Here is a 26,647-nt window from a genome sequence, read left to right on the forward strand (position 1 = left end):
TGTCCTGGATCTGGCTTTGTCTGGTTTGATGTTCTGTCCAGACCACTAAGTGTTTCTTCCCATCAGCAGTAAGGCTGTTTCATGTTCTTCTCATTCATGCGTTCACTGTAGGAGGACTGCTGATTTCCTTCAGGAATTTTTCCTTTGCCTCCACAGCTTGATGCAAGAGAGATAGCTTTCAGCCCAGCTCAGTTTTCCAAATACCTTTCCCACTAAGCTTAATCATTTCTAGCTTTTGATTTAAAGTGAGATATGGAACTCTTCCTTTCACTTGAACACGTAGAGGCCATTATAGGGATTTCTGAAAAACTTACTTATTTTTACTTTTATTTGAAAGGCAGATAGAGATACTAAGAGAGACCTTACAACTGCTGGTTCACTCCTCAAATGTCCACAATAGCCAGGGCTGGGCCAAAACCAGGAACGTGGAACTCAGTTCAGGTCTCGGACATGGGTGACAGGACCCAAGTACTTAATTGAACCACCATCTAGTACCTCTAAGAGTGTGCATTTGCAGGAAGCTGGAATCAAGAGTGAATCTGGGACTCCAGCCCAGGCTTTCTGCAGGAATCCCAAGTGGCAAATGCCCACCCTGCCTTAGGGCTTTAACAGTAGCCATCATGTCTCGGGAATCTGGAGGCCCACGGAGAAAGAGATGCAGGGAATGGGAGGTCAGTGGAGCAGTCAGATAAACACAGCATTTGTGGCCTAAGTTTACTTTCTTACGTAGCTATGGTTCATGACTCTTCAGAAACAACTGCAGTAGTTAACATCAAAGATTGCTGATCACAGATCACTACAGCAGATGTAATAATGAAAAAAGTTTGAAATATTAGAATTTCCAAAATGTGACAGATACCAAGTAAGCACATACTATTGGGAAAAAATGGTACTGATAACTTTTTTGTAGATTATGTATTTGAAAGGCACAGTGACAGGGAGGAAATTTTTTTAAAGATTTATTTATTTGAATTAATAAATAATAATAGGTTTGTTCCCCCTGTAAGCAGGCATGTTGTATTATAATCTTGAGCATTCTTGACAGGCTCTTGTCTGTCTTATCAAAAGCAACTATGTGCTGGTTGAAAATGGGAAGCAATAATATTCTTCTGACCAGTTTTCTCTTAAAGCCATTTCCATGATGATGATGATGATGGGACTCAATTACATTTTTTTATTTCAGTCACTCCTGATAAATAATTTGAAGAAATGAAAATACACACAATAAAAAAAAAGATTTATTTATTTGAGAGGCAGAGTTACAGACTGGTGACAGAGGGAGAAACAGAGAGGAATTCCATCTGCTGATTCACTCCCCAAATGGCCACAATGGCTAGAGGAAGTTCTTCTGGGTCTTCCACATAAGTATTGGGGCTCAAGCACTTGGGCCATCTTCCACTGCTTTCCCAGGCCGTTAACAGACAGCTGGATGGGAAGAAGAGCATCTGGGACATGAACTGGTACCCTCATAGGATGAGGCAAAGGCTTAGCCTACTGTGCCACAGTGCTAGCCCCAAAAAAGAGATCTTCCATGCACTGATTCTCTGTCCAGATTCCCTTCATAGCCAGGGCTGGCTGGGCCTTGTGGAAGCCAGGAGCCAGGAATTCCATTTGAGTCTCACGTGGGTGGCAGGAATCCAGTTACTTGAGCCGTCATCTACTGCCTCCTAACACGTTAGTAGAAAACTGGAGCAGAAGCATAGGCAGGACTCCCTCGCAGACACTATGATACGAGATGTGGATGTCCCAAGCGGTGACTTAACCCACTGTGCCACAGCTCCCACCCTGATAGTACACGTTTGATGCAGGGTTGCTGCTTTTAAAAACATGAAGCACAGTATCTCTGAAGCATGGTAGTGCAAAACACAGTAAAATAAGGTATACCTGCAATTAATAACAATAAACTTGCTGAAGCTCACATGTTTTTGTTTGACCATTGAAATTGAGCAAGTGAGGCTGAGGTATTCTGGTAAGGAAAAATATGCTTTCTCTGCCTTTCATGTTTAGAAATAGATAAGGCAAGAATGGGCAGAATTTAAAGATAAATAATGAGGGTTATATGGTTTTTCTCTCCTTTATCTTCTCAGATCTGTTGGGAAAGATAAGAAAGCTATTCAGGCATCAATTAGACGCAATAAGGAGACCAACACAGTCTTGGCCAGATTGAATAGTGAGTTGCAGCAACAATTAAAGGTACTGTAGTTTCCAAATTTATATTTCAGGACTTTTAAGAACTCAAAGCATCTTAGACTTGAAGGTAGAGGTGATCCAATAATTTCTTAAGCTTGTATGAAATGTTCCATGAAGCAATAGAAATGTGTATCTAAAATGTTTTATGGAATTTTTTTCCTAAAAGTTTTTTATACTCAGTTAATTGCCTTATATATTTATATAGACATACACACACACACATATATATGGTTTTACTATTCCTATAATGTTAACTTTCATGAAGAAACCTAATGAGAAATGTTGGGATCTCAGGTATCTCCAGGATCACATACACAAGTCTACACTGTGTTTAATTCTTAGCTGAATTGAATGTTATTAGTTTTTTGTTTTATCAAAGACACCTCAAAGTCTATTAAAGAAACCTAAATGGGTCTAAAGGAGAATTTATATCATCATTCCTGTGGAAGAAAGACAAGCTTAAGCCTAAAAATTGAAATGGTGTGTGTGCGTAGTGTTCTGCTGTCATCTAATACTCGAGGGGAATAGCTTTTCTCGCTGTTAACCATGGTTTATTTGAATCCCTATCAACAAATTACACCCAGCAGCAGTTAGGGCTCACCCACATTATTAAGCACTTAAATTCTTATGAACCAGTGTTTCTGAAACCTTATGTATATACACATGATCTGGGGTCATATTAAAGTACAGATTCTGATGTAGTAGGTCTGGGGTGGGCCCTGAGATTTCTAATAATGTTCCAGTGATGGAGATGCAGCTAGATTGTTGGCCTCAGAAACAGTATCATGTCTTAACTAGAACTATCACTTCCTGAGAGAAAGGAAAAAAATAAGAATTTGGTGGCTCTCTGAAAAGATGACCCAAAATCCACAGTGATAAAAATTCTGAATGCAAAATGGATTTATTCTTTGTGAAACCAAAATTAAAAATGAGATCTAGTCCAACATGGGAAGTGGGATACACAGCAGACTCATAGAATGGCAGATGTCCTAAACAGCACTCTGGCCTCAGAATCAGCTCTTAAGTCATTCGGATCTGGCTGAAGAGCCCATGAGAGTATTTTAGGCATGGAAAGCCAAGACACTCTGGCAAAAAAAAAAAAAAAAAAAACCTACATGAAAGATCTCTGTGAGTGAGATCCCAGCAGAAAGAATGGGCCATCAAAGAAGGAGGTACCTTTCTCTGAAGGGAGGAGAGAACTTCCACTTTGACTATAACCTTGTCTGAATAAGATCAAAGTTGGCGAACTCAAAAGGCTTCCATGGCCTTAGCAACTCATGACAAGAGCCTCGGGTGATTACTGATGGCATAAACAAGAGTGTCAATTGTTAAGTCAACAACAGGAGACACTGTGCACTTACTCCTTATGTAGGATCTCTGTCCTTAATGTGTTGTCCAATGTGAATTAATGCTATAACTAGTACTCAAACAGTATTTTTCACTCTGTGTTTCTGTGTGGGTGCAAACTGATGAAATCTTTACTTAATATATACTAAATCGATCTTCTGTATATAAAGAGAATTGAAAATGAATCTTGATGTGAATGGAAGGGGAGAGGGAGAGGAGAGGTCGAGGGTGGGAGGGAAGTTATGGGAGGGAAAAGCCACTGTAATCCCTAAGCTGTACTTTGGAAATTTATATTTGTTAAATAAAAGTTAAAAAAAAATGAGATCTAGGAGTTGCTGTAATCAGATTCCATCACTGTTAATTAGTCTACAGTTAGTTCAGGGAACAGGCTTTATGCAAAACCATGCATTAAACACTACCCATTCATTGCAAATATTGGTTTTATTGGTTTTTCTAGCAGTTAGCCAATAATTTTATTATCCTGATTTATATAATGAAGTGTAGATTACTAGCATTGTACTTTAATGTAATGAACATAGAAGCATACTTTTAAAAAGGCAGTTTGTAAGTATGTGAATAGCCTTAAAATTCAAATTGATTTCTTGAAGCAGAACTGTTAGATGTGTCTTCATTTTATATGCTTTGAAACATAGCTGACCTTCGCATCTTTTGCAGGATGTGCTTGAGGAGAGAATTTCCCTGGAAGTTCAACTGGAACAGCTTCGACCATTCTCTCACCTCTAAGCCAATTGCCATTAACTGTGAACATACCCATTTTTAAGCAGTTTTGGGATCAAAGCCAATTTGGAGACCCAGTCAGTGTACTGCTTAATTCAACGTTAAATTTTATGATTGTTTTGTCCTACATGTTCACCATTGTATTTAAGTATCTTTTATTTTTTAATTTCAACAATAAAAGGGTCAGGATGACTTTTTCTGGAGGGTACGTTGTGTTTGTTGCACTCCCCAACCCTTGCTACTCCTTAGCATCAGGAATACTGTAAGATGGGTCCCTTACATTTATGTGGCCAAAGCTGCACCCTGATTTGATTTACAAAATGGAATTCTCATTTACATCTCAAGTAGAGACAAATTTTTGAAAACGGAAGGCAAAATTGTCAATTTGCCCTCTGCAGCTTATAAAACACCTACTTATTCTGTAAAAAGCTTTAAAGTAAGTTTCATGTTTATTTTAAAGCACTAGATTGATTGTAGGCAGTTTTCACCAATTTTTCACCAATTCACTAACAAAGGCTTCTTCCTTGCAGTAATCAGCATTCTGCAGGAGTTCATTAGGCTTCAGACATCTCTTGCCTATCACCTTTGGGGTTAGATATTTTCCTTGCCAAACCTGGAATTTTTTGCGAGAGATTTCAGTAATCATGTAAACTCATGAAGTAGCTGTGAGATCAAGTCATTCTTGATTGTCCCTGGGGGAGAAGCAGAAGTGTGAAGCCTAAGTACTGTCCACTTAGACGCTGCTGCTTTTCACACGATAGACCACCCAGTCACCCAGTTAGCTGTCAGTTTCCAGAGGTGATTTTCAACATGCTTTAAAACTTCTGAATATATCAGTTATTCACAGAATTAACGGACGCTCCTTAAGGTTTCTAGTTTTACTATCTGCTGCCTTCTCATGGATTCTTCTGGACAGGACCAGTTTTACCTGCTAACAAAGTTTCTAGAATGTCCCCTATTCAGGACAATATAGTGTCTTGGGGATATGATTTACTTTCTATGATATATTCATTTTGATGACATTTGTAAATTTACATTCAGTGCTAAAGCAGATATGTTCAACTTTAAAATTTATTCTATCTGTGGGATCATGGACTGTACAGTACTTTCACAGAACGAGAAATATGCTTTATACTAATAAAACCATACATTTAAACTTTTGTATATTTTTAACAAGAATTTATACTTTTAGAAATTAGAATTCACTTGCATTGTGGAAAGACAAAAAAAAAATCTAAATAGCCTAGGTTCACAATCCTAGACTTTACTATTAGTTTTATTACTTTAATAGGAAGCAAAAAGAAAACTGACAGCCTGTAGTTTCCAAGATTAATATAGCTTTCATCTAATATTAGCTATGTAAAACTGCTACTACTGCCACCTACATCAGCTGAAGTTTTCACGTGACCAACAGGTTGTAGTTTCACTTTGTTCAGTAATTAGCCAAAGGCTGTAAAGGCCCAGGAAATTACTCAGCAGCTATTTTGTAGTTTGTTTTAAACAAGATTGTTTTAATTTCATTTTTTGAAGTATTTCTTTACACAACAGAGCACTTCTAGCCACTGGTTTGCTCAGGTTCATCTAACAGCTGAGGCTGGGCCAGGCCGGGGCCAGGAACTGGGAATTCAATCAGGCACTCCCATATGAGTGACAGGAATCAAATTATTTGAGTCATTATTGCTGCCTCCCATGGTCTGCATTAGCAGGAAGCTGGATTCAGGGGCCAGAGCTAAGTATCGAAGCTGGGTACTTCACTGTGGGTTGTGGGCATCTTCACTGCTAGGCAATGCCTGCAATGACTAGGGCTAGGCCACGCCAAAACCAGGAGCTGCTTCCGGGTCTCGCATCTGGGTACAGGGGCCCAAGCATTTGGGCCATCCTCCACTGCTTTCCTAGGTGCATTAGCAGGGAGACGGATTGCAAGTGAACAGCCAGGACTCAAACTGGTGCCCACAGGGATGCCAGCATTGCAGGTGTCAGCTTTACCTGCCATGTCACAATGGCAGCCCTTAGTGGTATATCTTTACTACCCTAAAGGAGTCCATTCATATTTAAGGGCATGCATGACACATTTTTTAGTAAATTGCCATTTTTTATATTTTCAAGTCAGTAATTCTCTCAGGAAGATCTCAAAGGTGATTGGTACATCACCAACAAATTAAAATATTTTTCTAGACTGATCATTTAAGAAATAATTCTGGGAGCCAATGCTGTTGCATAATAGACTAGACCTCTGCCTGCAGTGCTGGCATCCCATATAGGTCCAGTTTGTGTCCCAGCTGCTCTTCCCATCCACCTCTGTGCTATGGCCAGGGAAGGCAGTAGAAGATGGCCTAAGTGCTTGGGCCCCTGCACCTGCGTGGGTTACCAAGAGGAAGCTCCTCGCTACTGGCTTTGGATTGGCCCAGCTCTCTCTGTTGTGACCATTTGGGGAGTGATGAACCAGTGGATGGAAGACCTTTCCCTCTCAAATCTTTAAAAAAAAATTACAGTTCTGATTTTATCTCATTATATCAAATATGTACACAGTATCTCACTTTGTCTTTGGTTTCTTCACATAAGTTCTAAATATTTTCTGTAAAAAATGACTACCAAAAAGAGGAGTTTGAAATTTTGAACTCAGATTGTTCTCATTGTGCTTTCCACATAACTGACTGTAAATGAAATCGTTTAAAAGCTGGAAGCCACCTCCCGGGTCCTCATAGTTCATCCTGTCATCATCCATGACAGTCATTCTGCTGGTTCCTGGATATTCTGGAATGACAAATGCACATCTGTCTTCGCCAGGGAGAACTGGCACCGCTGATGTTTTCTGTAAGCTCAATCTCACCTGTCCATACTACTTCTGATTGCATTTTGGAGTACTGACAGCCACAGGAATTTGTCATCCTCCAGCTCTGTAGCACAAATCCATTCACGTTTTGGACCTTGAAGAATAAATGCATTCCTGACATCTGTAAAAGCATTCAAAAGGGTATGCTAATTAATGGAGAAAATAGTTTCAAGAATTGCCTAAAAATATTCAAAATGAGTACAAATTCAGTTCAGAATAGAATTTCCTAAAATTCTTGAGTAATTCTAAAATATGCTTAACCTCATAATTATTTAATTAACTATTTTGAAGACCAAATGATAGGGCTGGTGCTGTGGCATAATTGGCTAAGCCTCGGCCTGCAGCACTATCATCCCACATGGGTGCTGGTTCGTGTCCCAGCTACTCTTCCCATCCAGCTCCCTGTCAAGGCCTGGGAAAGCAGTAGAAGATGGTCCAAGTCCTTGAGCCCCTGTACCCACAGATAAAGCTTCTAGCTTCAGATCGGCCCAGCTCCGTTTGCTGTGGCCATTTGAGGAATGAACCAGTGGATGGGAGATCTTTCTATGCCTATCTAATTCTACCTCTCAAGTAAAATTCTTTAAAAACTTTAATGACTAAATGATAGGTGACCTGATATTTTTGATTCCTCGTCTCCGTCACTCCAGAAGGAACTGGACTCAAAGGTCTTTACTAAGGATTGTCATAGATACACACAGCTAGACCTAGACAACCCTGACAGGAAGCCCATAGATAGAAGTGAGGCAACCACTGCACTTAGACTCTTGGTTTTGTAGCAGTGTTTTTATGTAGGGCATGCTGCTGATTTGGGGAGAAGAACTGAAAGGAGACATGTTTTACAGTATTTAACCAGACCCACAGTTTATATTTAACCAACTTTTTTTTAGATGAATTTGTCTTGTAAGATGAAAATACTTGCTCCCACACTGGGAGTTTCTCAGGCTCAGATTGGGAATAGGGCTGAAGCCTATTGGGAAACAGCTCTTAGAGCAGATCCTTCTCTAAAATCTTGGTTCCAGCCTTAATTTCAGGCACTGTCTACACATGGCAGTGAGAAACGCTGTAATCAGAGGTACACTCAGATTATCTGCCTAACAGATAGAGGAGCGGGATCCTTTTAAGCTTGGAAGTCAAATGTAGGATAACCACAAATAACTTTTTGTGACAAGGAGTTTCTTTCAGAAATGAGTGAAATATTCAAGTTATCAGTTCGCCTTGGCAAATCTGTTGACTGTTTTATGGACAAATTCCCACCTGAAATGTAAATTTAAAGGGTATAATCAAATCTTAGTCCTAGTGGAATGGAAATGAGGTGAAAACCAACCGAAATGTACGCGTCACTGGCACCGGCAACGCCCTCAGGGAAGGGGGGAGGCCCCAGCTCTCAAGTTGCACTGCTTCAAAACCCCTCACAATGCTGTGGCCCTGGCTCCTTTGTGTGTCTTGAAAGCTGTTTTCCTAACGCCAGGAGTTCATGTCTGAGGATACCAGCTAGCCCGTCTTTTCGCTTATTTCAGAGAGAACGGTTGACATTCTTTAATGCAGGCCTAACACACTAGGAATTATTTGCGAACTGGCGAATCGCAGTCCTACTCCTACTTCCTTAATATGGTCCTGTCGGGGCTCTGTGTGACACAGCTGTGTGGAGAGTCGTTCCGTGGGAGGAAAAGCACACGTACACTTGGAATCTGGGATGTCTTCCACGAGTAAGCTGTGAAGCGTCACTGATGCAATGAATTGGTAGGTTGTCTTCGAAGTCCTTTGGAATGGCGTGTACGCCTCGGCCCGGCCAGACACAAGCAGGACGTCATTGAAGAGGAAGAGGCTGAGGTCACGGACGTGTTGGTAGAGGCTGTGTGCGGGCGGAGAAAGGGGTAGTTTTAATACATCATAAATCGGTCCTTTCATACACAATTAACCATCTCTGAGTTGATAAGCAAGCTGCCCTGGTGTTTACCCCACAGCTGGCCTTTGGACTTGTCCATTGGGGTTCTCTGTAATTTTCCTCCTTGCTCAGTCTGATTCAGTGGGCCATCAAGTTCCCGGTGGCATGGTTTGAGCTTGCTCCTTGAACAAGTCTTAACGTACGTCATCAGTGTGGGGAATGTGAACCTTCTCTATGAAATGAGTCACTTTATACCTGTCTCTCAAACATTAGCAAATTTGGTATTCCTCATGTTTCATGTATTTGGGTGATCCAAGGAAAGTAAGGGTTTCTTGTTTGTTTTCTCTTTAAGGGTAACAGGTTGAGGTAGAGAAAAACAAGAACTGATACGGTACTAGGTATCTCAAGTAGAAAGCAGGACAAAGAAAAGCAGTCAGTTGCTAGAGGGAAGTAAATTCCCAGTTTTCACTGGAGAGTAATTGCTAAGTGGTCTAATATATTTCAACAGTTTGCAAAATAAAACAGTTCATTTTCACTGCCGAAGCTCTCAGGGTCAGCTGTGGTAGACATTATTTATCCAGGGGCTGAAGGGGATGTCCTCAGCCTCCCATCTGTTTGGTTGCACCAAGCCACTGGTTGCTAGGTTGCACTGCACTGTAGTGTTTACCCTGTGTGAGTGACTAGAGAGCATCAAGGGATGCCTCAGAGATGAGCAGGGGAGCCCCAACCCACTCCCATTCCCTCTGTCCCCTCCTCCCTAGGAGTGGCCAAGTGAAGGAAGCTGAACGTTTTTAGGGAGGATAATTTCTTTCCTCTTAGAAGGCAATCAAACAACCCTCAGGAAGTGACTCTAATGAAGAGAACAGAGTTCAGGGGTGTCTATCTTCACCATCTTTAAATTGTCAGCGTAGAAACAGTTTTAAAGAAATGCATGTATGACATTAGTGTATACCGTTGGCATTTAATCATTGTATGGAACTATTTCTTTCCATTTCTGCATTGTGCTTGGCTCACCACCCCTCTGCTCAGGTCACCTAAATTACAACCTAACACATCGCCTCCCTTTTCTGTACTTGCTCAGGGACTCACACAGCTGTACACACATCTGTTTACAAGAAAGTTGCCATTCTTGACAAAATGCTCGATGATCTCCACATTTTTCTTGCTTTTCTCAGCAGTGGGAATCGCTTCAAGCTAGTTGGTATGGCTTCAGTTCATTCTTTTTAATGGTGAAATAGCCCTTCCTGTGTGGAGGGAATATCATTTATTCACTTTGCAACTTTTCCATGAGCATCTGCTATGTTGAGAGGCTCGAGTCATTCTCTCTTCTCTCCCTCTCTTTTTATTATCACTATGAATGATATTGTAATAAACTGATTCCTTACATATAAATCCCTTATCTATACTATTACTTCTATAGATAGGCATCCCAAGAGCAGGAATAACCAAAGGAGATATGTCTTTAGCAAAAACTATCATTGACTTTTTTTTTTTTTTTTTTGACAGGCAGCGTAGACAGAAAGGTCTTCCTTTTCCATTGGTCCCCTCCCCCCCCCGCCATGGCTGCTGCTGCTGGTGCGCTGCGGCCGGCGCACTGTGCTGATCCAAAGTCAGGAGCCAGGTGCTTCTCCTGGTCTCCCATGCAGGTGCAGGGCCCAAGGACTTGGGCCATCCTCCACTGCACTCCCGGGCCACAGCAGAGAGCTGGCCTGGAAGAGGAGCAACCAGGACAGAATCCGGCGCCCCAACCAGGACTAGAACCTGGGGTGCCGGTGCCGCAGGTGGAGGATTAGCCTATTGAGCCGCGGCGCTGGCCTATCATTGACTTTTATAACACATCTTAAATGATGACGACTATTACCTGCACCTAATTTAATGGGCATCTAAATTACCAGCAAATTCCGATGCAGTAGAGCTAGGGTGGCCTGAAATTCTGCAAGGTTTCTAGAAAGATCACTAGTGATGCTGACTCTACTGATCCATAGGCCACGGTTTGAGATGTACATGCTTAAGTCATTATTGGTTACAACCATGTGTAAGAGCTGGGCAGGACTAGATCACACAGTTGGAAAGCTTCAAGGAGTGCTATGCTTCAAGTTCAGGTATTTGAAGAGTGTTCAAAAGTATGAATTACCTTAAGTGTGGATAAATGGAAACGCAGAGGTTACCCAACCACTAGAGCCAGCTATTCCTTTCTAACATTTCCTTCCTGCCTTTGGGTATGATTTAGGCTGGAAGGAGTAGGGTCCTTCACATTTACCGATACCTTGAAAAAAATAACGTAGATCAAGCTGATAGGTTGTTCTGAGAAAAATGGAGCAAATAGAACGGACAAGGGAGAGAGCGGAAACAAGGAGTATACTCTGAATATGAATGTGATGGCAACAGGTGACGAGCGGCCACTTAGGCAGGGGAATTCCACCATGCTGGTTATTTTGGCTGTGGAGGGAGGAGACAATATTCTAGCCAGATCAGTGGTAAGAATGGTTATTTTTCCAATCGTGCAAGTATAGAAAAATGTTTAAAGCTGTAATAACACACTCAATTACCAGGAAATATGTCTAAAGGGTGCGTGGCTTTGGAACATGGATGTTCAGTTTTTGCCTTTAGAAAAGACAACATTGAGAGCAGAAGTAAGTGAAAGAGAATTCTGGTTTGTGACCCATTGGTTTGAGGGCTGGAAGGAAGGGACAGGCACAGTAACTCAAGGTTGAAGCTGCGGGCATAGTGAGGGCAAGGTAAGCACACAAATGGATTCTTATTCCAATCTGACTATGAGAATGTTATTTAAAGTATGTACACAAGCCATAAATTTTTATCTAGAAAAAGCTTTTCAGAAGCCATTTACTAAACTAAGCCCTACAATCTCTCCAAAACCGGGAGCTTTAAAAAATAATTCTTATGCAAAAGTGAAAACACTGACATGCTGGAGCAGCTGAAATGGAAACCATGGCCCTGGGGGTGCTTCAGAAAGTCGGCTCTGCTCACACTCAGAACCCACTCCAAGAGGGGTTGCTTAGTTTTGTTTTGTTTTGTTTTCCCCTGAACTTGAGTAGGATTTCTGTTTGTTTACAAATAGGTTCAATGAGTCACCAAAATAGAACATAGCTCCTTGGCGTAAATTCTTAACTACATTCTAGACATGTTTAATTATTATTATTAAACTACTGTGTTAACTAGCCCAAGAGACAGAAAGGCCCAAAGTCTCCTGAAACCCAAGCAATGCCATTCTCATGATTTCCATCAGGAATTCTTAGAGAAAACATACTCTGCTTATATTTACATATACAGAACTGACTCACATTAATAGAAGGCTTTAGGGATTTAACTTCTCCTGTTTGGTAACTTCCCTACAGTCATTTGGTGAGGCTGGTTGCAGGGGGGCGGGGGGGGACCGAGTTACTGGAATCCAGGGAATCTGACTGAAGGTGCCTAAGGTCACAGAACTGGTAAGTGCTGGTCTGCAATTCAGAACCAGGTCTCACTTGCCAGGATAGTGCTGTTTGCAGCTGATGGACCAGCAGGTGGAAAGATGAATGGAACCTTCCGTTAACATAAACTTACCACCATACCCGCAATTACTAAACAGACAGCAAACAAGAGCCATGACACACAGAGAACAAGCAGGTGTTTGCACTTTAAATAAAAAAAAAATTACTGTGGGATAGAGATGAAATCATATTATTTCTGTGACCTCAGGTAGACAGAATCACCGTTTATCTGAAACAAGAAAACCACCCGCTGGAGCAAGCAAGGAGTGGGAAGAAGAAAAGAATAAAAATTGGGCTTGCTGGAGATTGAGTGTGGACTAACTTGAGCAGTTAAAAACTAAGCGGCCCCTAGGGACCTTAACAGACATTTTTCAAAAGAGGAAATCCAAATGGCCAACAGACACATGAAAAAATGCTCAGGATCCCTAGCCATCAGGGAAATGCAGATCAAAACCACAAAGAGATTCCACCTCACTCCGGTTAGATTGGCTTACATACAGAAATCAACAACAGATGCTGGCGAGGATGTGGAGAAAAAGGGACACTAATCCACTGTTGGTGGGAATGCAAACTGGTAAAGCCACTATGGAAGACAGTCTGGAGAATCCTCAGAAACCTGAATATAGCACTACCACAGGACCCAGCCATCCTACTCTTTGAAATTTACCCAAATGGAATTAAAGGGGTGAAAAAAGCCATTTGCACCTCAATATTTGTTGCAGCTCAATTCACAATAGCTAAGACATGGAATCAACCTAAATGTCCATCAACGGATAACTGGATAAAGAAACTATGGGATATGTACTCTATGGAACACTATACAGCAGTAAAAAACAATGAAATCCGGGCATTTACAACAAAATGGAGGAAGCTGGAAAACATCATGCTGAGTGAAATAAGCCAGTCCAAAAGGGACAAATATCATATGTTCTCCCTGATCGATGGCAACTAAACGAGCATCTAAAATGATACCCATTGAAGTGAAATGGACACTATGAGAGACAATGACATGATCAGCCCTTGTCTAGACTGTTGAGGAACAACTTACTATTTTATTCCTTTTAGTATTTTTGTTGTTGTTGTTGTTGCTCTGTTTGTTCTACATAAGACCACTGGTTGAACTCTGTAATCAATGCACAATCATTCTTAGGCGTTTAAAATTAATAGAAAAGTGATCTCTGTTAAACATAGGAGTGGGAATAAGAGAGGGAGGAGATATATAGGACGGCACATACTCACTCAGACCTACCTCCAATAGTGGAACTAGAAATGTGCCAGGGGATTTCAACTCAATCTTACCAAGGAGGCAGGTACCAATGCCAGCGCACTTGGTAAAGTGATAAGTATAAATACACAACCGATCAAAAAGATAGGGTATGTGTTGATGAGATTTCACAAATAAGACCAGTGTAAGCAAATAATGAAGGATGGAATTAAAAGGGAGAGAATGATCCTGTGGGGGAAACAGGACACACAGCAGACTCATAGAATGGCAGCCCTCCTGCCTCAGAATCAACCCTTGGGACGTTCGGATCTGGCTAAAAGGTCCACGAGAGTCTCACAGGCATGGAAAGCCATGACACGGTGGCAAAAAACAATCTAAATGAAAGATCCTGGTGAACAAGACCCCAGCAGAAGGAACAGGCCATAAAGGAGGGAGGCACATTTCTCTGAAGGGAGGAAGGAACCTCCACTGTGATACGGCCTTGACTAAACAAGTTCAGAGTCGGTGAACTCAAGGGGCTTCCATAGCCTAGACAGCTCATAGCAAGAGTCTCAGGTGATTGCTGACGTCATAAATAAGAGTGCCAATTGTTAAATCAACAGCTGAATCACTGGGATCTCTGTCCTTAATGTGTTCTACTATGAAACTTAAAAACAACACTACTAGTCGAACAATACCCTATACCTTGTGTGGTTGTGTGAGTGCAGCCTGTTGAAATCCTTGCTTAGTATATACTAAGTTGATCTTCAGTATATGAAGGTAATTGAAAATGAAACTCCATGAAGGGTGGGATGGGAGAGGGAGTGGGTGAGGGGAGGGCCATGGGAGGGAGGGAAGTTGTGGGGGGGAGCCACAACAATACAAAAGTTGCACTTGGTAAATTCACATTAAATAAAAAAAATTAACTATATAACAAACAAAAAAAAGAAAAAGAAAAAAAAGAACTTAATACTTTACCCTTTTAGTATTTTTTATGTTCTACTTAAAACTATTGGTTGAGTCGGCGCCGGGGCTCACTAGGCTAATCCTCTGCCTTGCAGTGCCGGCACACCGGGTTCTAGTCCCGATCGGGGCGCCGGATTCTGTCCCGGTTGCCCCTCTTCCAGGCCAGCCCTCTGCTGTGGCCAGGGAGTGCAGTGGAGGATGGCCCAAGTGGCTGGGCCCTGCACCCCATGGGAGACCAGGAGAAGCACCTGGCTCCTGCCATCGGATCAGCGTGGTGCGCCGGCCGCAGCGTGCCGGCCGCAGCGGCCATTGGAGGGTGAACCAATGGCAAAGGAAGACCTTTCTCTCTGTCTCTCTCTCTCACTGCCCACTGTGCCTGTCAAAAAACTATTGGTTGAACTCTGTAATTAATACACAATTACTCTTAGGTGTTTAATTAATGCTATAACTAGTACTCAAATAGTATTTTACACTTTGTGTTTCTGTGTGGGTGCAAACTGTGGAAATCTTTACTTAATATATGCTAAATTGATCTTCTGTATACAAAGATAATTTAAAATTAATCTTGATGTGAATGGAAGGGGAGAGGGAATGGGAGAGGAGAGTGTTGTGGGTGGGAGGGAAGTTATGGGTGGGGGGGAAGCTATTGTAATTCATAAGCTGTACTTTGGAAATTTATGTTCATTAAATAAAATAATTATATATATATATGTGTGTGTGTGTGTGTGTGTATATATATATATATATATATATATATAAATAAAACACTAAGCAGCCCCTAAGCCGCCCCTCCAGGAGCCCACCTGGTGCTCACTGAAGAGCTGGGAAAATACCCTCGTTTGTTCCCACAAGGAAAAGAAACTAACGATTGAGAAATATGTTCAGTTCTCCTAACCGAAGGCCAGTTTGCAAGGGACACTTCTGCTAGAAGCAGACCAACTTGGGTTTTTACCACAACCTAACCAACTGGGGTGGGGGATACCTAGCATTCCACTCCCCTCCCACTTCCTTAGAGGTAAAAACAAAAAAGAACTGATAATCTGATAATCACAAAGGTCCCAGTCCAGGAGCAACAGCTCATTAGAAGAATGAAAATCAGGGCAAATGTGAGCCTAGTGGTTAAGATGCCTGCGGTCCACATCTGGCCACATAGATCCATCAGGTGAGTAGTTAGCCCAGCAATTAAGATGTTGGTTAAGACACCCAGGTCCCACATCAGAGTACCCGAGAGCTCTGGCTCCAGACTGCTGCCTCCCTGCTAAGGTAGACTTGGCAAGCAGTGGTGCTGGCTCAAGTAATCTGATTCCTACCACTCACACGGGAGACCTGGGCTTCATTTTGGCTGCTGGGGGCATCTGGAGAGTGAGCCAGCAGAGGAGGGTTCTATGTCTGTCTGCTTATCAAATAAATTTAGAAAGAATGAAAACTAGGCATAAAACGGTAGAATGCTTCTCACGTCTTATTACCACATCAGTTGGACTCCTAAAATAACAGGATTGTAGCTAAAAGAACTGCAAAGCTCACACCCTATTTAAGAAGGAGTCTCTCAGGAAACCCAGAGTAGGAGAGAAAAAATAAGAATACCAGAGAAAATTGTAGCATCTGACAGAATTCTACAACAATAAATACTAGCCTAACTCCTAGACAAACAAAATCTCATACTAAAGGCTTATATCAATTAGCTCCTTTTACCTGAAAGCAAGACCATTTCTTGCTTTCAACAAAAATTTTCAAAGTGCACTGAAAGGCAAAAAAAAAAACCAAAAACCAAAAACCAAAAAAAAAAAAGACGGAAGAGACAAAACTCATCAAATCAGACTCGAATGTAGTACAGGTATGGAATTAGAAGTCCAGGAAGATATTAATAAAGTGGACAACATGCAAGACATGTTGAGAAATAAACAAATTGAGAAATAAAAGAAAATGGTAGAAAGAAATTACAGACGTGATACATGAGATGGTGGGATGGTGGGCTTATCAGGAGACTGGATGCGACCAAGCAAAGAATCGGTAAGCCTGAAGATTTGTCAGATGTGAAGAGAAACTTCCCAAACCAAAAACCAGAGGAACAAAGAGCCCGAATGCATAAGCAATGGGGAAACAGCATGCGTAGAGAGAACAGCACAAGAAGAGGGAGAAAGGAGAAGATGTGTTTGGAGCAACAGTGAAGGGAAGAGTCCCAAAGTTACTGACAGCAAAACCACAGTTCCAGGAAGCTCCGGGAACGCTGAGCGACACCACAGACATCTGCACCTGGGTGGAAGCTCACAGAAGTGGTGGGCATTTGGCATGGTGGTTAAACCATGTCTTGGGACACCCACGTCCTGCAGGAGCACCCGGGTTTGAGTCCCAGCTCTGCTGTCTAGTTGAGCTTTCTGCTCAGGCGCACCCTGAGAGGCAGCAGGTAGGTTCCTGCAACCCACCTGACAAACCCAGATCAAGTGCTGGGCTCCTGGCCTTGGCCTGGCCCAGCCCTGGCTCTTGTGGGCATTTGGAGAGAGAACCAGTAGATGAAAGATCTCAATATTCTCTCTCTTCCTGCCCCCTTACTTCCCCATCTCTCACTCTTTCAAATAAATTTTTAAAAACCTTAAAAATTATTTCTCAATCAAAAACTGAAGGGATTCATTGCTAGTAGACTTTGTTGCAGGAAATGCTGGAAGAAATTCTGCAGAGAAGAGTAAAATTATACAGGAACTTAGATTTACATAAAGGAAGAAATAGTGGGTAAGAAGGAATATGTCAGGGCTGGTGTTGTGGCATAACAGGTTAAGTCACCACCTGCGATGCCGGCATCCCATATGGGCAACAATTCAAGTCCCAGTTGCCCCACTTCCCATCCAGCTCCCTGCTGATGCACCTGGGAAAGCAGCAGGGGATGGCCCAAGTGCTTGGGCCCCTGCACCCAGTGGATAAAAGTCTCTCTCTTGCTTTCCCCCCACCGCCACCCCACCTCTCCTCTGTAACTCTTTCAAGTGAGTAAATAAATCTTAAGAAAAAAAGAAATTTACTTATTTGAAAGGCAGGCAGGCACACACACAGACACACCTTCCATCTGCTGTTCACTCCCCAAATGTCTGCAACAGCTAGGGCTGGGTGAGAGTACAGCCAGAAGCCAGGAACCCCATCCGGGTCTCCCAAGTGGATGGCAGGAACTCAAGTACTTGAGCCATCATCTTCTGCCTCCCAGGGTGCTGGATCAGAAGCAGAGTAGCCGGGACCTGAGTAGGCCCTACAACATGGGATGCCAAGGGGTGCACGAGGTTGGTACCTACAGCACTGTTTTGTTGTTTTTGGTTCTCAGCAATAGAAAAAGGCAACAATGGAAGGAACTAGAACACACTGCTCTGGTAGAACACATGCTAGGGATTCTTCCAGGTTTGGGTTATTAGATTATTTTACTTTGACATATTCCTTTTTTTTAAATATATATTTATTTGAAAGAGAAAAATCAATTTTTTATCTGCTGGTTCACTCCCCAAATGGCCACAAGGTCCAGGGAAAGCTAGGAGCTTCATTCAGATCTCCCACATGGGTGCAGGTGCCCAAGCAGTAGGGCCATCTTTTGCTGTTTTCCCAGGCACATTAGCAGGGAGCTGGATCAGAAGCAGAGCAGTCAGGACTCAGACTGCTATCCATACGAGATGCCGGTGCTGCAGGTCATAGCAATGGCCCCAAGTTATAGAGAGGCACCCCAAGATGGCTGCAATGGCCTGAGCTGCACCAATCTGAAGCCAGGAACCAGGAGCTTCTTCCGGGCCTCCCACACAGGTGCAGGGGCCCAAGCCTCTACTGCTTTCCCAGGCCATAGCAGAGAGCTGGATCAGAAGTGGAGCAGCCAGGACTTGGACCAGCACCCAAATGGGATGCCAGCACTACAGACAGAGGCTTTACCTGCTGCACCAAAGCATCAGCCACAGTAAATCTTTTAAAGAAAGAAAATAGTGCTGTGATAATGAGAAAACTGGCACAGCTGTGTGATTTTGCTCTCATTTAAAATTCACTCTGGGGGCAAGAGCTGTGGTTCAGTGGGGTAAGCCCCTTCCTGTAACAGCAGACACCAGAATCCCATATCAGAGCACAGGTCCAAGTTGTAGCCACTCAGCTCCTGATCCAGCTCCCTCCTAAAGTGCCTACGAAAGCAGCAAAAGATGGTCCAAGTGCTTGGGCCCCTGCCACTCACATAGGAGAGACCAAGATGGAGTTTCTGGCTCCTGGCTTTGGGCTGGCCCAGCTCCATCCATTGTGGCTACTTGGGAAGTGAACTAGTGGATGGAAGATATTCTTTCCTCCCCACCCCTTGTGTCACCCTGCCTTTCAAATAAATAAATATAAACAAAACTGATAGATTAAGTCTAGGTGGAGACAGAGGTGAAGGCACCAATTTCTTCCACTGAGTCTGCTGCCTTGTGTCTTTGGGAAACATTTGCTGTAACCTCCATTGGAGTAACACATTTATTTTCATTACGTTTATTGGAGCTGGACAAATTAAAGGGCTTAATTCCTTTTCATTTGGCTACTGTTTGTTGAGTCATTATCTTTGTCATTAACACAGAAAATGTAGTTTGCCTAGCACCTGCCTTTGTAAATACAATTTACTGGAACACAGCCACACGTGTTTATTTCTGCATTGTGTTGATCAAGAGTGTATTGTTGTATATTATTTATCAGCTGCTTTTGTGCTATACAGCAAAGTTCTACAGAGATCACTGGGCCAGTTCTTACTCTGCTTTGAACACAGTGCACACTGGACATGGTGAAGTCATTATAATAAACTGGTCCTCTTTGTCTTACAGCCCAGCACATCACTGTGAAATCCCACAACACTTGGCTCTTGTCTAAGCCGGAAGGGACCCACTTGCTGAGTTCCTACTTCTGTGCAGTTGGTGATCCTGGCACTGACAATGTCTAACAAGCACCTGCCTAGACTGCCAACAAGATGCCAAGTTCCCTTGTCTCACAGGTGTCTGTGTAACTCTTCAGTTTAACCAGATTCTCCATGTACAGTGGGGCAGGCTCGCTCTTTCTTCTGTTCTTCTTTTTCTTGCTTCCTCTCCTTTTTTTTAAATTGTAAACTGACCTGCTTTTTGGTATTTTATAGCCTTAGGAAATTTAACCATTGTTTACCTTAAGGAGAAACTTATTTCCTCATCATAGCGGTGAAGTTGGGCTACATCTTGGACCCTGATCAGATACCTGTTTGCTTCTGATATAGTCTAGAAAAAAATCAAAAACAAAATTAGAAGCATAGACAAATTTTTTCAGTAAGAAAATCTGAATTCTGCAGAATCATTTATAGACCAGAAAATACAAGAGTTGGCTAGAACTCAGTTCTATTATGAAAAAGCAAATGTGGGGGCTGGCGCTGTGGCACAGTGGGTTAACACCCTGGCCTGAAGCACCGGTATCCCATATGGGCACCGGTTCTATTCCCTGCTGCTCTACTTCCTATCCACCTATCTCTGCTATGGCCTGGGAAAGCAGTAGAAAATGGCCCGGGTCCTTGGGCCCCTGCACCCACGTGGGAGACTCGGAAGAGGCTCCTGGCTTTGGATCAGCGCAGCTCCAGCCGTTGCGCCATCTGGGGAGTGAACCATCGGATGGAAGACCTCTCTCTCTGCCTCTCCTCTCTCTGTGTAACTCTTTCAAATACATAAATAAATCTTTAAAAAAAGCCAATATGTTTCTGTTTATGAAACAGACTTCCTTTTTAGAAAGATCACAGAATTAGCAGTGGAAACATTGGAAGCTGTCAGCTTTGTTAAACTTATGAAATTATCATTTTATTGGTAAATGCATTTCTAGCGCCGAAGACAAAGTTGAGGGTGGAGGCAATGAAGGGAGGTATCGAGGAAAGGAAGGGCCTAGTGCAGTGGGTTCCACCCCTGCTTGGGATACCAGCAGCCCCCATGTGAGGGCTGGTATTCCTAAGCCCAAGACGGAGCAAGTACACAGGATACATACGGGGCACCCCCAAATGGCTCTCTGTATATCAGACAGCTGGCCTTCCAGGTGAACGCTGCGTTTCATCTAGAAAGCAAAGTGATTTTAGGCAAACTGACATTATGAGATTTTCCATTCATAAAAGAAATCTGTTAAAATCTTTTATGGCACTTGATGCAGGGCTTGGTATCTTCCTATACTACAATAAAAACCCTCAACTGTCTGCACTTGATGTTTTACAACACAGGCAAATGACAAGAGTGTATCTAAGCAAGCAACTTCAGGGCATGCTGTGAGCAGCCCACACGGAGCACGCGTCCCACAATGCTGCTAGTTTCGGAATGACAGCACACTGCTCCACGATGCCAAATTCTTTCAGAGGATAATTACGGTTGCTGTGCTCACGAAGGGAGAAAGGTGAATTAATGTATTTAAAAATGTACTTTCGGAAACAAAGGGTTTTAATGTTTTGGTTTTCTCTTTCAGTTACTTGGGGGAAAAATCAATCTAAGTACCAAATTCTCCAAACTATCATATTAATAAAGATCTCACTGTATTTGCACAGTTACCTGAAAACGTGCTGTCTCATGTAGCTTGGCTTAGAACAGACACCCTCAGCATTCAGTATCACTGAAGGCAGCTTTGGATTGAGCCTTAAAGGCACGGCTTTGTTTGAAGTCAAGACCATCACAAGCAGATGAGGCACCTCGGGACCTAGAGCGAGAGCACCTTCCCCCTCAGCGCTGTGCCATTTGGCAAGGGCACAGCTTGGTAGCACAACCCACCTGATCTATGTAACCCTGGTATTTTCTGAGTTGGTCGATGGCGGCGGTCAGGTGCACACGGTCCACGTGTTCCGCAGGAGTGTGAAGTCGCAGTGCGTAGAGCAGGTGGAGATATTCTTCAAATCTCTGGGCTGGGTGCAGCAGCAGCTCCGGCAGGCTGCAGGAGGTGTGCGACAGGGAAGCTGGCTCACTAGCTGGCTCGCTCGCTCGCTTTCTCTCTCTCTCTCTCTCTCTCTCTCTCTCTCTCTGTCAAGGAATGGCCCGGCCCTGGCGGGAGGAGGGACAGCTGTACTCACCTCAGCATCTGGGTGGCCACAGTCTTATTGTGCCTCCTCAGGAACGCGCGGAAGGCTGGCGTCACTTCTCTGCACTGAAGGGTGGGGGCGACACGGGCACAGCGCGGTTGTGCGAGCCAGCTGCAAGCGCTGAGCAGGCAGCACCCACAGAACCCTGCAGGCCCAGGGGCCTCTTCTGCATCTAATCGAAGAACTATTCAGGCTACCGGTGTCTTCCTAACAGAGTAACCACAGCGGGTTAGTCATGCTAACATGCAGACTTGCCTAGTCATTGAACTTAATCCGCACAATTAGAACGGGCTTTGCAGCCAGGTAGGCCTACGTGAGAACAGAATGAGTACATGACCTTCTCACATTACTTAACTTCTCTGTGCCTCAACTTTCTCATCTGTGAAATGGATATTAAACCTAACTCTTGCAATAAGGAAACAAATCCTATCAGAAATGCCCATCACATAATAAATGTTATTTCGTTATAGTAAGAACTATTAATGCATTTCCCTTTAACACTGCTGCTGGTCATGTTTTCGGTAGTAAAATCATAAAGCTGCTGCACTATACTTGGTATCTGTTTAAGGGGCTGGCACCGTGGCACAGTGGTTAAGCTGCCACTTGTGACGCCGGCATCCTGCATTGGAGTGCTGGTTCTAGTCCTGTCTACTCTACTTCTGATTTGGCTCCCTTGTAATTTACCAGGAAGACAGGAGATGATGGGGTCCCAGCCACCACGTGGGAGACCCATATGGAGTTCCTGGCTCCTGGCTTCAGCCTGGCCCAACTCTGGGCATTGCAGCTATTTGGGGAGTGAATCAGAGGATGGTAGATCCCTCCCCTCACTCCCTCCATCTCTTCCCAGCATTCTGCCTTTCAAAGAAATAAATAATATTTTAAAAATCAATTTAAATGTGTTCTTCCCACCCCATCAGTGCAGTAGGCTCATGCCTAAAGCCTGTCAGGAGTGCTCACTTCTAAAAGTCAAATATTCACTGATTTCAGTACTACTAACAGCTACCATGTATTGAATACTTACACACACACACTGTTGCTGGTGCGACAGGCACCATTATTGACCATAGCTATACACATTTTGGCAGGAATTTGTTTCGTGTTCCATGTAGCACTTTGCCCCAGTTCTTGCTCTCAGAGTCCGTTCTGTAAAATCGCCTAATTCATGCAGCAGCTTTTGTGAAATGGAGCAGTCCAGAGAGCTGACCTGGCCAAGGTCACACTAGACAGCAGGGGCAGAGCGGGAACCAGAGCTCACAGCCCACGCTGAGTGGCTGAACACTCCTGCACTGAGCCCCCGGGTATCGGGAGCAGGTGGCAGTCTGCCCCGTGCCGTGAGGAGCAGCTCTGCTCAACAGCCGGCTCCTGGCACTGCGGTGCACTGCGCCGTGCCCCGAGTCAGCGCCCTGTTCTGGAGAACGCACAGGATATGCGAGGAAGCCTGGAAGCTAAGAGCAGAGGAACAGCCTGTTCTATGAACCCCAGCCCTTTGGACTGCACCCAAGACTTCCCTGCAAGCTCAGAAGATCCAGCAAAATGACAGGACACCAAGTCGGTCACTTACCTTCTCGATGGTTTTCAGAATGACAGGGTAATTGTTGAAGAAATTAGTATATGTGTTCAACTGACTTCCAAACTTCAGGAATATTTCCCCCACACAGTGAGCAGGGCCCCAGTCCTGCAGTCTGTCTCTCAGGTCATCTAGAAACTGCCTGCAGTAAGAAAAAACACCAGGATTTCATTAGCCTGTGATAAGATATTAAATTTAAACCATGAATCCATTGTCTTTTTTTTAAAAGATTTATTTATTTATTTGAAAATCAGAGTTACAGAGAGAGGAGAGGCAGAGGGACAGAGAGAAAGGTCTTTCATCCTCTGGTTCATTCCCCAACTGGCCGCAATGGCTGGAGCTGCACTGATCCGAAGCCAGGAGCTTCCTCCAGGTCTCCCACACAGGTACAGGGGCCCAAGGACTTGGGCCATCCTCCACTCCTTTCCCAGGCCACAGCAGAGCGCTGGATTGGAAGTGGAGCAGCCGGGACTCGAACAGGCGCCCATATGGGATGCCGGCACTTCAGGCCAGGGCATTAACCCGCTGCACCACAGCGCCAGCCCTGAATCCATTGTCGTTAATGCAGCCTTTCTCAGCCTGGACCTTTACAGCAAAATTCTGTTATTTTTAGTTTAGTTGACACAGAGACAGAAAGAGCTACTATCCTCTGGTTTCCTCCCCAAATGCCCACAAAGCCAGGAGCCAGGAACCTATCCAGGTCTCCCATGTGACTGGCAGGAGCTCAATGACCTAGCCGTCGCTGCTGTCTCCTAGGACCCCATCAGCAGGAAGCCAAGTCAGGAGCCAAACACTAGCACTGACCCCAGTCACCTCCGTGTGGAAACGTGGGTGTTTGTTTGAGACGTATGTTATTACATTTTCAGATACCATTTTTTTTCTCAGAAACCTTTTATTTAAGGAATACAAACATTGCATCTAGGAACACGGTGATTTTTCCCGTCATACTCACCCACACTCCCACCCTTTTTCCTCCCCCCTCTCCTGTTCCCATTCTCACTTTCTACTAAGGTCCATTTTCAATTAGCTTTATACACATACGATCAGCTCTATAGTAAGTAAAGAGTTCAACAAATAGTATGGGGGAAAAACTGTTCTTCAACAGTCAAGACCAGGGTTGTTCAAAGTCATTGCATCTCAAAGTGTCAATTTCACTTCTATAGATTACCTTTTAGGTGCTCCATTAGTTATCACAGATCAGGGAGACAATATAGTTTTTGTCCTTTGGGGACTGGCTTATTTCACTAAGTATAATGTTTTCCAGTTTTATCCATTTTGTTGCAAACAGGATTTCATTGTATTTATCCCATGTGTCTGTTGGCCATTTGGATTTCCTCTTTTGAAAAATGCCTGTTTAAGTCCTTTGCCCATTTCTTCACTTAGTTCTTTGTTTTGTTGTCATGGAGTTTCTTGATCTCTTTAAATATTCTGGTTATTAATCCTTTATCAGTTATATAGTTTGCAAATAATTTCTTTCATTCTGCTGATTCCTTCTTCACTTTAAGTGTTTCATTTGCAGTGTAGAGGCTTCTAAATTTGGTGTAATCCCATTTGTCAATTTTGGCTATGCCCCTGGGGTCTTTTCCAAGAACTCTTTGTCTATGCTAATGTATTGCAGGGTTTCCCCAATGTTCTGTAATAATTTAATGGTATTGTGTCATAGATTTAGGTCTTCAATCCATTTTGAGTGGATTTTTGGGTAAGGTGTAAGGTAGGGATCTTGCTTCATACTTCTGCATGTGGAAATCAAGTTTTCCAGCACCATTTTTTTATAGGCTTTTTTTTTTAAACATTTATTTATTTGAAAGGCAGAGTTACAGAGAGGCAGAGGGAGAGGTCTCCCATCCACTGGTTCACTCTGCAGATGGTCAAAATAGTCAGAGCTGCGCTGATCCGAGCCAGAAGCTTCTTCGGGATCTCCCATGCAGGTGCAGGGGCTCAAGGACTTGGACCATCTTCTACTGCTTTTCCAGGCAATAGCAGAGAGCTGGATTGGAAATGAATCAGCTGGGACTCAAACCGGCACCCACATGGGATGCCAGCAGTACAGGTGGCAGTTTTACCCACTATGCCACAGTGCCGGCCCAGCACCATTTTTTGAAAAGAATATCCTTGCTCCAGAGATTGAGTTTAGCTCCTTTGTCAAATATTGGTTGGTTGTAGATGCATGGATTGATTTCTGGCATTTCTATTCTATTTCATTGGTCTGTCCATCTGTTTTTGTGCCAGTGCCAGGCTGTTTTGATTATAATTACCTTGTAGTATGTCTTGCAGTTGGGCATTGTGATGCCTCCAGCCTTGTTTTTGTTGTATAAGATTGCTTTAGCTAGTCAGGATCTCCTGTGTTTCCATATGAATTTCAGCATCATTTTTTCTGTATCTGAGAAGAATGTCCTTGACATTTTGATTGGGATCACATTGAAACTGTAAATTGCTTTTGGTAGTATAGATATTTGATGACATTCATTCCTCCAATCCATTAACACGGAAGATTTTCCCATTTTTGTGTCTTCTATTTCTTTCTTCAATGTTTTGTAATTCTTATCATAGAGATCATTGATGTCCTTGGTGAAATTTATTCCAAGTTATTTCATTATTTTTTGGTAGCTATTGTGAATGAGATTGATCTTAGAAGTTCTTTCTCAGCCATGGCATCGTCTGTGTATACAAAGGCTACTGACTTTTGTGTGATTTTTATATCCTCCTATTTTACCAAACTCTGAGTTCCCATAGTCTCTTAGTGGAGTCTTTTGGGTCCCCTATCATGCCATCTGCAATTAGGGATAGCTTGACTTCCTCCTTCCCAATTTGTATCCCTTTGTCATCTTAACCACTAGACCAAGGGCCCACTCCTCCAGCAAAGTTTTTAATCAAGTTTCATGTTGGCTTTTTTTTTTTAAGTATTTTTATAGATTTATTTGAGAGGCAGAGTTACAGAGAAGGAGAGACAGAGAGAGAAGTCTTCCATTTGCTGGTTCACTCCCCAAATGGCCACAATGGCCAGAGCTGGACCAATCCGAAACCAGGAACTTCTTCTGGGTCTCCCACGTGGGTACAGGGGCCCAAGGACTTGGGCCATCTTCTACTGCTTTCCCAGGCCATAGAAGAGCATCCAGGACATGAACCCGCATCCATATGGGATGCCAGTACTGCGGGCAGGAGCTTAACTTACTAGATCCCAGAACCCCCCTCCTTTTTACTTTTAAACACAGAGCAGAGTAGGTTTGTCAGGAAGAGAGGAAGTACCGGGAGAGGGAGTGGGCTGGCTGGGGTGGAAGCTGCATCTTCACCCTCATTCGTTGAGTCAGACCCTGACACTGCCCTCAGTAGGGCGGCCCCTAGAGTGTCACATTCCCAGGCAGCAAAGAGTTGAAGGCGGCTCTTAGAGGAAAG

The 26,647-nt window shown here is 43.3% G+C and overlaps 2 protein-coding genes across 36 annotated transcripts in view; one reads left to right on the top strand and one right to left on the bottom strand.

The window, feature by feature from the left end:
- Positions 1 to 4,478, top strand: part of REPS1 (RALBP1 associated Eps domain containing 1) — a 98,226-nt gene extending 93,748 nt beyond the window's left edge. For all 16 annotated transcript variants that reach the window (XM_051854284.3, XM_051854278.3, XM_051854283.3 and 13 more), the window contains 2 exons: positions 2,088 to 2,193; positions 4,213 to 4,478. In XM_051854284.3, the coding sequence (XP_051710244.1) occupies positions 2,088 to 2,193; positions 4,213 to 4,281 (175 nt within the window). In that variant the 3' untranslated portion in view covers positions 4,282 to 4,478. The remainder of the gene's footprint in view (positions 1 to 2,087; positions 2,194 to 4,212) is intronic.
- Positions 4,479 to 4,710: 232 nt separating this feature from the next.
- The window catches only part of ECT2L (epithelial cell transforming 2 like), a 131,411-nt gene continuing 109,474 nt past the window's right edge, over positions 4,711 to 26,647 (bottom strand). For 5 of the 20 annotated variants that reach the window (XM_070073501.2, XM_089332599.1, XM_089332602.1 and 2 more), the window contains exons 16-23: positions 23,249 to 23,396; positions 21,679 to 21,752; positions 21,383 to 21,539; positions 20,619 to 20,684; positions 19,782 to 19,870; positions 8,788 to 8,960; positions 7,106 to 7,229; positions 4,810 to 4,967 (exon numbers count right to left, since the gene is read on the bottom strand). In XM_070073501.2, coding sequence (XP_069929602.2) covers positions 4,952 to 4,967; positions 7,106 to 7,229; positions 8,788 to 8,960; positions 19,782 to 19,870; positions 20,619 to 20,684; positions 21,383 to 21,539; positions 21,679 to 21,752; positions 23,249 to 23,396 — 847 coding nt within the window. In that variant the 3' untranslated portion in view covers positions 4,810 to 4,951. Of the gene's footprint in view, positions 4,968 to 5,328; positions 7,230 to 8,787; positions 8,961 to 10,060; positions 10,238 to 19,781; positions 19,871 to 20,618; positions 20,685 to 21,382; positions 21,540 to 21,678; positions 21,895 to 23,248; positions 23,397 to 26,647 lie in introns of those variants that run through there. The other 15 variants (XM_070073505.2, XM_089332605.1, XM_070073507.2 and 12 more) reach the window with 13 other exon arrangements.

Source organism: Oryctolagus cuniculus, chromosome 5 (genome assembly GCF_051225735.1).
Source record: "Oryctolagus cuniculus isolate XC-2025 breed Fujian yellow rabbit chromosome 5, ASM5122573v1, whole genome shotgun sequence".
NCBI classification, from domain to species: domain Eukaryota; kingdom Metazoa; phylum Chordata; class Mammalia; order Lagomorpha; family Leporidae; genus Oryctolagus; species Oryctolagus cuniculus.